Source organism: Melanaphis sacchari, unplaced genomic scaffold (genome assembly GCF_002803265.2).
Source record: "Melanaphis sacchari strain LSU unplaced genomic scaffold, SCAv2.0 Contig44_pilon_pilon, whole genome shotgun sequence".
In the NCBI taxonomy this organism is placed as follows: Eukaryota; Metazoa; Arthropoda; class Insecta; order Hemiptera; family Aphididae; genus Melanaphis; species Melanaphis sacchari.
In genome coordinates, this window is record NW_020271295.1 from 2,626,677 (window position 1) to 2,640,068 (window position 13,392).

At 24.3% G+C, this 13,392-nt stretch overlaps 1 protein-coding gene across 1 annotated transcript; it reads left to right on the plus strand.

Annotated features, from left to right (window-relative positions):
* The first annotated feature begins 11,412 nt into the window (after positions 1-11,412).
* LOC112597961 (enoyl-[acyl-carrier-protein] reductase, mitochondrial) lies at positions 11,413-13,046 on the plus strand. The gene is made up of 4 exons (XM_025344228.1): positions 11,413-11,736; positions 11,796-12,029; positions 12,238-12,518; positions 12,603-13,046. Exons 1-4 carry the CDS (start codon positions 11,551-11,553, stop codon positions 13,003-13,005), a joined length of 1,104 nt encoding a protein of 367 aa, XP_025200013.1. The 5' UTR covers positions 11,413-11,550; the 3' UTR covers positions 13,006-13,046.
* Positions 13,047-13,392: the final 346 nt, after the last annotated feature.

The window sequence follows — 13,392 nt, forward strand, 5'->3', positions numbered from 1 at the left end:
TACACGTAATATTGTCATAATACACTACAAAGTACAAACTGTTTATATTAAAATAAATGTATCATTACATTCGATTGCTATCAAACTTTATGATCTACATTTTATAGATACCTGTATAAAATATACCTCATTAAATAGTTTACGATTTGGATTCGAAAAAAAGAAATAGTATGCTATTCGCATAATTATTATGTTATATTAATTCCAACAACTAATTAAATATATATATATATTTCTTTATGTATAAAAATTAAGCACACAACGGGTTTGCGTGTAATGTGCTCTAAAACTACACAACTTATTTTGATTTTGATTCTGCTCATGTGTGTGATTTGGTCAAACTTAAAATATAGGATAGTTCATATCTTGATCAAAGATATATAAGAAAAAAAGAAAGAGAAGAGAAAATTAACTGGCTTGATTTTGGGATAGAGCGCCCTGATGTTGTGTTATAATTTTATTTATAAGTTATAAATTATAACTCTAAAAATAACTCTAAGGTATTAATTAATAATTTTGGCAAAAACTAATAACGGGTGACGGACAGAAGATAACGTGGGTAACATTATATTTTTTTTTAAATTTAAAATAATAAAAATAATTTTTAAAAGTAGTTAAAAATTAACGTTATTTACCTCATGTATGAAATTTAATTTTTATGTTATCAATTAAGAATCTTGTAAATAGTATAGTACTAATTCAACGGATTATAACAGGAACAAAAATGTATGGCTGGGTGAGCTAGTATATTTGTATACAGTATAATATATGTATAAATAATAAATATACTAGTAAATTAAATAACATTTTATTATTTACTATATTCATTGTGATAGCTTATTAATGTTTTCATTGATTATAAAACTTTCAAAAATTGTTTTTCTATATGAAATAGAATTGTAGATTTTTAGCCGTATTAGTCTTGGGTCAGTTATTTATTAATTTATCCTGAGTTCATAGGTAAAGAGATCAAAATTATTTAATTGTACGTAAGAATATATTATAAACATTATATAATACTAAATAATATATCATTTACCAGGATACATAAAACGGAAATAAATTCATGATAACAAATTATCAATTTCGAGGATTTTGAGTGCGTTTTTTTCCTTTCTTTTTCATAATGTATAAAGAGGGACAAATGACAATATCAGTTATGTACACAGTACATGCGTCATACGCGATATAATATTATATTTAAGAGAACAACTAAAAACGGGTTAAGATCGTTAAGTTCATATGCGCATATACACACACTCATATATTTATGTGTGTGTGTATACGTTGCTCATTTGACATAAGCGGCGTGTGCGCGGCATATAAAACACACATGTCGGACGGAAAATTTGTAACGTGCCACAGCGCGCGTGTGACCGGAGCTGTGCGGCAGCTGTGTGCTATGCCGAATATAAAGCCCGCCGCTACTCCGCAAGGGAGCTTTGTACTTTTGGAATATTGTCGCAGCTGACTATGGGGTAATACGCGGCACGAAAAGTTTTGAACGCAACATGCTCGACTAAAACGAATTATGTATTATATATCATATTCTAATATTATTATTATTATTATTATTATTATTATTGTGATTGTTTTTGTTATATTGTGAAAAAAACACGGGCAGCTGCTCATGATGACGGTTTCCCGAAATATTATATTTTACTCATAAAACAAAATGTTTAGCTTATCATTAGCGTCATGGGCTTAGCGTACGTGAAAAATAACTATTAAAAAATTAAATAGAATCGGTACATAAATGTATACTTTCATTTATCACCATCGTTAGTAAAATAAAACAACTAATTATAACATATTATCATTATATGTGCATCAAACTCATTAAAATTATAAATATATATATATATATATATATCGTGTCTATGATCCATTAAACATAAGACACTCATAGTTTCAACTTTCAAGACCTATTAACATTTTTGAAAATATTTTTTGTTTTAATTTTAATTGTTAATAAAAAGATTTTTAATATTCTTTATAATTATAATGTTTTTTTTTAAAAGTAAATCTTTAATTTCTTTATCATATGCAAGTAAATAAATTTTTAGAGGCCCTAATTTTATAAAAATCAATTTTGAACGAATAATTTATAAGTTATAAGTATATTAAAGTTTGTATGCACGGAATAGAATGGGATACCCCACAAAATGTTGTTCCACTTCCATGTCTATCTAAACAATAAATTCTTTTAAATGATAAATTGTCTATGTATTCGAAATTTTATTTTTATAAATCTAAATACTCTAAATAATATTCTACTTAGAAATAAAAATGTTGTAAAATAAATATTTTCAAAAGCTTTAGTGTTTTCCTAAATGTTGAGTGTCTTGCTTTAAATAGATTACCCCATATGATGATATTCACATAATTTAATATTTATGTATTGTAAAGGAAAAACACATTATATATTATACTTTAATTAAATACGATAATAATATACTTTGATCTCTACATCAATATTTTTTTCTAGAATTTTAATGCTTTAAGTAGTATAATATTAAGTCATATAATAAAATAAGCTAAGCTCTCGATAGCTTGACAGTATGAAAAAAATAATATTTATTTATCATTACTATATGTTTTAATCAATAATGTTTACTGAAGTTGATTATTTTTTTCTTTAACAGTTTCGATAAATTTATTTTATTTTAATGAACCGCTTTAATTTGAACTCCCGAAATATTATTTCCGTGTAACAGATAAATCGATTAAAATATCAGACAAACTATTATCGAATATTATATAAATAAAATTATTTTTAAGAATAATACTATAAAACATATTTCTTTTTTAAAATTAAAAATAACAATATTCAATTAATGTATACATATATATTTTTAAGTTGTGTATATAAAATTAAATATAAAAATCATGTATATTATACGAATGGATAGGCATGACTAAAAAAACTAGGGTTAAAAGAAGCCAACCATTAATAACGCTTTCTATTATTTATTTTATTTATTAATAATTATTTTAAGATATTGTATCATTTATGTTAAATACGTGTGTTAAAATTGGTACTAAAAGATTTTATACATAAACTATTATCAATTTAATAATTTTGATGGAAGTATATTGTTGTTACTAACACAGAAATTATTTTAGCATATGTCTTAAATATATTATTATTTTTTTTTTTTAATATCACTTAGATTTAATAAACTAAACACAAGTTTAATATTAATTTACAGTTATTATAGGTACCGAAATTAATAATGCCGTAGAAAGAGTGATAAGAATACCATAAATAATAGGACATTAAGAGGTTAATTTTAAAGTAAAGGTGGTACAACTGTACAAGTAGATTTATTTTAATTTACTTTAAATTGCAGTTTTTTAAATTAGTCTTCCGTAGTGTTAAGATGATTTTGAAGATAAAGAGAGACCATGTAAGGATAATTATTAATTGATATTAACTACTTGTTATCTTTATACAGTATACTTGGCCTCTAATGTATTTAATGTAGTAAGTTGATCGAATACAAACTTTTTATAATTAGAACATAAAAAAAATATGGGATAATGGTAGTTCCTGTGTTTATAACTGTTACGTCTGAGAGAACCAAACTGAATATCGAATTTAAACACATTTTTAACTGATTGAAAAATTACAGACGAATAAGTTTACTAGACTTCGTGAACTGATATACAAGGGTAATTCTTCAAGCTTGTTTAGATCCATTTTTTCGTTTGAATATAAATTTATAAACATTTTAATTTTTTAGCTTATACTCGTAATTTAAAATACTTTCTATATAAATACTTAAATTTTATTTTATATAATTTAAGAAGTGTTCTGTGGCTATAAAAAGCTTTTTTTAATGTGTATCAAATCAAAATTCAAAAGTTTCTGTGTTATTAAAATTTATATTACATAAAGAATAATAATCTTTAAAAATGATTATTGATTTTACAAAAATTTAATATTTAATGTAGTACTTATTACATATTCAATTTTTATAAACTGTAAAATATTTATTGATTCAATACATATTTATTTTTCTTGATCGTATTTATTAAAGTTAGGTAAATAATATAACTTCATCATCACAGTTTCTATACTACGAATGTCGAACTTATTTATAGTACACAAAATTAAATAACTTAAATACTTCTTATTCAAATTCCTTTTTAGATACATCAACATGTTTAATAAGTAATCTTTAATTTATACAAATAAAGGTGATTTTTATTTGAGTAAAAATAAATTAAGATCAGATCACCACTAGATATTTTTTAAATAGTATAAAAATCCAAGTATTTGAAAATATGATCTTTAAAAATAGCAAAAATTGGAATTTGAAAAAAATGCACTAATTAAAGGGCAAAATTTGCATGAGGATTGAGGAATGAGCATGATTGGTGAATCACTTTGTACATCCGTTCTCAAAGTCTAGCGTAAATAAACGAATCTGCAAGTTTTCTAAAAGTTTAAAAATTTTTGTATTTGATTTCGTTTCTTGTAGAATATTTTATACATCACTTATAGAATAATATGTATATATCAAATATTGCTGTTTTAAATTTTAAAATAGAAATGTTTTTTTTACAAACTCATTTTTTATTTTATTAGTTATTTATAAATTATATGATGATGTTTATCCAATCGTTGAATGATTCTGGTTGCATTAAAAACTAGTATTAATATCTATTATAATATACTCCCTTAATTTGAAATAAATATGATAGATAAAGTAAATTTTTTTTAATTAAACTATTTTTAATTCTTGCGGTAGCTTAAACATAAAATGAAAAATGTATTTAAATATATTTCTATTGTACGACATGTTATATACTAAAATGTAACCGATTAATCGAATGATCTGATGAAGTACATAATTATAATGATTTGTACCTACATTTTCATTTTCTACAAGTCTTTTATAACATAATAAAACTTATGAATTTTGATTCATGTGTAACCCAGCATGCTCACACAAAGAAGTCCACTACAGATTACAATTTAACATTATTAAAAAGGTTTACAAAATATATGTACATACTTATTGTAGTTTTCGTATTGGTTTTGACATTTGTATTCTTTGATGAAAATAGTAACCACAAAACCATTTTCCTATGTGTCATTATTCGTACAAACGTTTTCTATGACAATACTCTGTGTACACCCTATGCAAATAATAAAAATACATGTTGTAAATAAGTACATATATTTTGTATAAATTTGTAAATTACTTGTCTGAACAGATCGTTAGATTTTGAAATTCATGTTTAAAGTAGATGAAAACTAAAAACAATAAATTTCATTTTAATAATTGCCCTATAATTTAAAACATTGCTATTTCAAATTCACTCATCATAGTATATAGTTAGGTTAGGTTCTATTTAAAAGAGTATAAAAATTTAAAAACATCTTAATTGCCTTTTAAAATAATTATATATATATATATATGCTTTACTAAAAAAACCTTCCACAGGTTGTATTAATCACCATTCACATTGCACAAGCAGATTGTTAAAAATAAAGCAATAAGATATTAAAGTTTAATTAAACTCAGTTGTATTATTTTTTTACGACCTATTTAATTATTTGCATGTTTATTCAAGCACATACGTTAGTATAGTAAAAATATTACATTACTATATTAAGGCTGGGAGACAATTTATATTCGATTGAAAATTATTATTGTATTTTTGAAATTTATTTACTATGAACAGCTTACAAAATATCCATAAATCATAATACTATAAAAATTATTATTGGTTCAATAAAACATACGTATAACTTTTATAAGTGGTGTAACGTAATATATTTTAAAGCTTAAAAGTTAACATACAAATAATTAATAAATATCTTCTTAAATCTTTAAAAATAATTTGATTGATTCGGGCTAATATGTACTCAAAATTATACATATTTTTTTTTTACTATAAAATGCAAACCAATATAATTTCAGAAAACTTGTTCGAAATGCTTCAAATTGTGCAAATTTCAAAATTAATGCGAATTATGTGCATTAATTGTGGAATTAATAAAATCTTTCTAGATTAACGTTGGTTTGTTCAAAAAGTATATAAGTTCACATCTGCCAAAAAAATAAATAAAACAATACAAAAGCTTAAAAGAATGGTTTTATGACTACCTTCATCAATCTTGGAATATCTCAGATGAGCTATTCACACATTTTCATGATTCTTCTTTACTTATAGTCTATAGATCTTAAGTTTTCATTTCTTAATTATAAAACTGAGGATATAATATTTATTTATACTACCAATATAATATACGTTATTTTACTAAAGAAAAAAACATGATTGTGCATGTTAAAATTTAAAAACAAGTACCTACATTTGATTAAACTGAACGGAAATAAAATATAAAATTACAGCTGTATTTTTTAACATATAATGACGAAAATGTAAATAGAAAATTTGAAAGTCTGTGTACGTACGTACCAAGGTTAGGTTAGGTAGAACCTAGCTATAGATCTAAAATAATATTTTAATTAAAATCCAATTATTGTGTACAAAATATTTATTTTTTTTAAGTATTCTAATTTAAATTAATGATAAATACGCTTCTATTATCTAAATAATTCAATTGATTATTACAAATTATAATTTTTGATATTAAAATTGTTCAATTTAATTTTTTTATAAAACATCAATTATGTAGGTATATAAAAAAAATAAAATAAATATAAGTATAAAGATCTGAAGCTATAATTTTTATTTTATGTGTAAACAAACTTTCATTTTATATTGCGTTTACTGTTTTTGACGTTTCAATATTTATCATATTTTTTAATAAAACTTAATAATACTAGAAAGAAGTATAAATAAATAAATATATATATATATATATATATTATATATGTATATTGTTTAATGTATATTTATTAATGTATTACATAATATAATAAATTTAGAACTACAATAATTAAAAAATACGGATTGCTCGATTTAGACACTAAAGGTAGGCCTTTCTATGTTTACCGCTAATTGAACATGCAAAAGGAATGATGGTATTTAAAAAAATCAATTTTTAGCATAGATAAATTTAATTAGCATATATCTAGGATAATTCACCAAGCATACTCACCTCCAGTTTTTCATTTTGAAATTTTTTAATAAACTTAAAAGACCATATTTTAAATTTCTGGAATACCTACTGCACAAAGAGAATTGTGTGATGAATGTTTATACAAACGTAGTATATTTTATATTTATAATGTGATATGCTTGTAGGTTTACTCTGAAATGTATTCAGGTATTGTAGGTGATTTGAAAATTGCAGAGGTTATAGGGTTTCTTTGCACAGGTATACAAGGTAGTTAATTCATTTCTGTACTCAATACTGATACAGTGTTTAACAGATTTACTTGCCTATAAGAATACACGCCACTACCATTTATAAAATTTGTGTTTGAATCAACATGATTTCATGAATTATGTTATAAAGTAATATAACAATTAATCTATTTTTGTAAATTTCTTTTGTATTAGTTATTATTAACAATTTAGAAATTAGAAATCTGTGAGTAATTTATGAATATATAAATAATAAAGGAAAATTAACTTTGCCATCTGTTAACTATTCACTAACCTACAAACTACAGATAAATCAATTTAAAATACGCATATATCGTAATAGATATTTCTCTAAAATTCATCAGTTTAAAATATGTTTATAAAATCACCACAATTTATTATAAGTTATCTATTTCTGTTATGCTTTTTACTGTATATACATATGTATAATTTACCTTATTCTCTGAACTAAAACTTAGTTTTGTTCTTTGTGTATGTGGAAAAATCGATGGACACAGGTGCACAGCAACAATATGGTGTACGAATATTTCTGTATACTACATTAGTAAATATATAATATTATTGATTTAATATGCATGGAAAATATTTGTAAAATAAGTTGAAGTTATAAATTAAAATTAATTTTAAAAATTTAATCTTATTAAACAGTTAGGTATACGTAATATTTAAGCATACGATAATCAAATTAAAATTGATTTAAAAAAGGTATGAATCAGTCAAGCATTTAAAAATTAAAAGTAAAAATGGAAAAAAGCTATTGGATCTTAATTCTTAACTTAACCTAAATAATAAATAATAATCTAAAAACATAATGCATTATTAATAAAAATCTGTATGTTTCTAATAATGACCAACTAAATAGAATGATTAAAAATGTATATGTTAATAATAATTTTTAATTTAAAAATAATCCATTATTTAGTTTAGTTTATTATAAATTCACACATAATGTAATTTAATATTACAACACATTTTATACCTATGTATCACATTAAAATGTATTTTCTAAACTTTAGATTGATAATCTTCATTATTAAGTATTCGTATTATTTAAATTATCATTTATTTCGTATATTTGCTTAAAATATATTTATAGGTTAGACTGTTATAGTCATTTACGTTAAATAAGAGTGAAATTTTACAAAAAATAAACATCAAAATATTTTTTTATAATTGAATCAAAATTTATGTACCTATATATTAACCAGCAAACTTGCACGGAAAAAAAGAAGTTAAAATGTCTAAATAGTTTTAAAAGTAAAAACATCTTTGTCTTCACTCTTCATCATCACAAATTCTTTTGCTCTACCTTTGCAAATTCATTTAAGCCCGTTGATCTTTTTATACAACTCCGATAATATACGAGACAATCCTTCAAAAAGGCTAAAAAGAAAATGGTTTAGGGATTTATAAATTAACAAAAAAATATAGACGCTAATGTTTTATTTGTTTAATTATAAATGAGCTGCATAATATATTTAGTGAAGATCTGTATCTATCTAAAAATACTGATCGGTAATAATATAATACAGTGAAACCTCTGAATAGCGGACACTCTTGGTCACCAACATTTTGTCCGTTATTCAGAGGGGATACATTTTTTGAAATCTATTTGTATAATAATGTACCATGTATGTATATATGCGTACGTATAATGTTATTACTTATTATTTATTGTAAATTATTATATTTTTACAATCAAAATCAAAATCATGTTCATGTATTTTTAAATTATTTTTGTTTGAAAAAATCGGTGAGCTTTGTTTATAAATAATGTAGTCATCGCGTCTAAAACCGTCATTAACTGACATACTTTTGTCATAACACATAACCGCTTCACCGATAACCGAATTTGTCGTAATCGTATCGTCCCATAACGAGTTTGTTATCGTAATTACATTATTACGAAAGTGCATACGTATGTGAATACGTATTATTTTCAAATAATGATTAGGGATTTACCATTATTTTAAGAATTCCCTAATAAAATAATGTCTGTTATTCGGAGAGTCCGCTATTCGGAGGTTTTCCTATTGAAAAGTAGTGAAAATGTCCCCGTTCCCCAACGTCCGCTATTGGGAGGTATTCGTTAGTGGAGGTTTCACTGTATATCTATAGTAAAAAGGTACCTATATCGAGATTTATCAAGCATTGTTAACACAGAGGTTAATAATATGATATAATATGAATGAATTAAAGAAAGATTAATATTTAATATAAATATTATATTTTCGATTTTTTTTAATCACTTTTGATATAAACATCAAGTAACTAAATCATTTAATTTTTAAAAATACATTTAGATACAGTTTTTTTTTTTTTTTTAATCATTGTAATAACTTTATCTTACCGATTTGAATTTTGTAGAAAATACATGAACTTAAACTATGTACCTAGTTGAAATTATTGAGTAGGTACCGACATTTTTCAAGAAACACTACCAATAAGTACACAATTATAAATGCAAATTTAAAAATGACAAATCGTCATGTGCTATAAAATTTCAGCTAACATAGTAACATACCTAACCACGTATTATGATAATATGAAGAGCATACAACTTTCATCAAAAACGATTAAAAACTATACCTAGGTACTTATTTAAAGACATGCCAACTTAATAAAAAAAAAACCGACCACAAGTTATGTCTATATTTTGTAGACGACGAAATGAAGTCAAATCTGGTTAATGGTTGATAAGTGGTATAATACGCTAGCTTAAACAAAAATTGTACCTACTAATATTACTTTGTGTAAAGATGTTTTTAAATAAAAGCATCCAGTTTAAGTTTGTTGAAACAAGGGGAAATGATACTCAAAAATTTAACAATTTTATTTCAAACGAGAAGTATCAAGTATAGTTATTAGTTACCCTTGGTCCTTAAGTTATACCAAATTGATGGGTAATAACTAATAAGTAATAGGTAATCGGCATTACCTGCATTGACATATTTGTAATTATTACCAATGCAGTGCTGTTTCAACTTAATCTCAAGTATGATTGAAGAAACTTAAGAAAATGGTGATTCAATTAATTTTTTAACGACATTATTTTTCTGTTATAATTTATTATTTAAAATATTATAATTAAAACTTATTAGTTATTATAAATTTATAGTAAATAAATTCGTAAATAAAATTTACGAAGGTACGATTAAAGTTTACTAAAAATAGTTTTGATGATAATTTTATCTCAAAACTGTTAAATGTAAGCACCTTAGACCTATAAATATTAACAGGTCTATGGTTTACACCTATCACTAATAAATCTTTTTAACGGTATACCTAATGTTTCTGGCATTCCCTAAAAGGCTTAGTGTATATATTATGTATCCTTGATAATATATTTTTAATACAAATCCATAGATAATATACAATATAAAATATTAATGCATTATGTAGGTACAAATAGCATTGCAAATTATTTTGGCATTGAATTAACTTCAATATATGCTGTATCAGTAAACAATCAATAAAACAAATTTTTGTTTTAGTTACTTCCACAAAAACCGTTTTATATTTCATCTATACTTTTATCAATCTTATCATGGATTTTATTATGAACACTATTTTTTTTATAGAGGAAGGACATCGAACACGGTTATTCAAAGTGAAAAATATAGTCCAGAGTTCGAAATTAGTGCATCCGCTAGAATGCGTGATGGACAGTAGTGACTAGTGATGTTCTTACATTTAATGCATAGGAAATTTATTGTTTTTTTTAATAAAATTATGATCTAATTTGTGAAATTTTTGAATAATTAATAATTACTATGGAATATTTTTAAGACCAAATTGTGCTCGATAAAACGGATAAATATAGAATAGATATTTTTTCAAGAATATATAACTTCTAGACAAAAAGACAAAATTTTTTTTAAAAAATACTTTTAAATGTTATATATTAAGGTTTGTATCAATAATTATAGTAACAATGTTAATTAGTAGTATATTAAACTATATTTATTAAATTATATCACGCATGCGTAGATATTATATTTATTATTATATAATATGATAATGTGTTAATGCGTTAAACTGATATCGGTTATCACTTATCACACATTCTTGATTTATAATCATTTAATCAAATTTTTATGATTTTTTACGACGTGGCAAAGAAATGTAAATACTAAATTGTTGTCTACAGTCTACACTCTACAAGCACGACTTCACTAATAAATCCTCGTAGTGATTTCAGATAAACATAATATCTAGCTTCGTTTTTCTGGATTTACCATGTTCCGCAAAGTATTTTGGTTAAGCAGTTCGGTATATCAAACCAAAGTTTTGAGATCTCTCGTGTCTAAATACCATCTGCGTGATATGCACTGTCGTAAAATCGTATACGAAGAATATGGAGATCCCATGAAAGTTACCAGTCTTGTAGAAGACACACTACCTGAAAAACTTGATGATAAACAGGTAAGATACAATTGATTATTTTAACACAAACAGTACGTTTACATGTTAATGTGTCTAAGGTTTTGGTAAAAATGATTGTTGCACCAGTCAATCCTTCCGACATTAATACTATTCAAGGTGTGTATCCTGTGAAACCGCCGTTACCTACTACTGGGGGCTTTGAAGGAGTCGGAGACGTTATGGCAGTCGGATCATGCGTTACTAATCTTGTTCCTGGAGATCGAGTCATACCAGATGGTGCTATGGGTACTTGGTGTACAGCAGGTGTATTCGATTCTCATCAGCTTAGAAAAGTCAGTGGTGTATAATCAAAACTAAAATATGTTTTTTTAAATTTATTGAATGATTTTTAAAAATAATACTTTTAAATGTAATAACAATCAACAAAAAAAAAAAAAAACAACACAAAATGTATAGGTTATACATTAAATACAAACATTCTGAATGTTTTATGGTACATAATTACTATTATGGTTTTTATATTATTCTTGTATGTTTCAGGTAAGTAAAGATATCGACGTGTATGCATTAAGCGGTATTTCTTCTAATCCCTGTACTGCATACAGAATGTTACATGATTTTGTTCCTCTAAACAAAAATGATGTTATTATACAAAATGGAGCAAACAGTGCATGTGGTCAGAATGTCATACAATTGGCAAATATTTTTGGTTATATAAGTGTAAATATTATACGCAATCGACCTGAACCAGATTTGGAAAATTTGAAAAATCATCTTAAGTCTCTAGGTGCTTCATACATACTTACTGAAGAAGAGTTAAGGTACAATATTAATTATATCTCAATTAGTATTTTTGAGTTCATTTTGTCTACTGATATATTAACATTTAACTTTTCCTTATTTAGAACTACAGATTTATTTAAAAGTGGATTTTTATCAAAACCACGTTTAGGAATAAACAATATAGGCGGTAAAAGTTCCACAGAAGTTTTACGCACATTAAATTATGGTGGTGTGATGGTGACTTATGGTGGTATGTCAAAACAACCAGTTATTGTTCCAACTGCTACATTTATATTTAATGACATTCAACTCAGAGGTTTTTGGATGACCAGATGGCGTAAAGAAAATGCTCATACAGAGCAATACAACCAAATGTATGATGAACTCTCACAATTTATGAAGAATGGCAAGTTAATTGCACCTGCTCATAAAACTTTACCATTAGATTCATTCAAAGAAGCATTAGACAACCCTGTAACATCAAAAGGCTTTATTGGTCACAAATATTTTTTAAATTTACAATAATAAATGCTGATACTGTTAAATATATTATTATTTATTACTTAAATATATATTGTTATGTTTCATTAAACACTTTTAACTGAACTATATAATATTATACTAGTATTTATATTTTTCAAAATTAATCATTATAATTGTATAATGTAAACTATTTTTTAAATAAATTAATTTAAATGTAATTGTTCTCTTTTTAAATTTTTTTCTCTTTTGTTAAAATTATCAATAGAGTTATCAAATCTTTTAAATTGAGTAATTATTATTTAAATCTCAAAATAATTACAGGTAAATTAATAAATAGATGTAATAACTTATCTAATTTGAAAAAAATGCATAATAACTATATTATAATGCCAGAAGGTATCTAGTAATTTGTAATATTATGAGTTTACA

Coding starts and splice junctions, on each gene's coding strand:
- LOC112597961 (XM_025344228.1), top strand. CDS start 11,551: ATGTTCCGCAAAGTATTTTGGTTAAGCAGTTCGGTATATCAAACCAAA. Junction 12,030..12,237: donor ATTCTCATCAGCTTAGAAAA/GTCAGTGGTGTA, acceptor TGTATGTTTCAG/GTAAGTAAAGATATCGACGT. Junction 12,519..12,602: donor CTTACTGAAGAAGAGTTAAG/GTACAATATTAA, acceptor TTCCTTATTTAG/AACTACAGATTTATTTAAAA.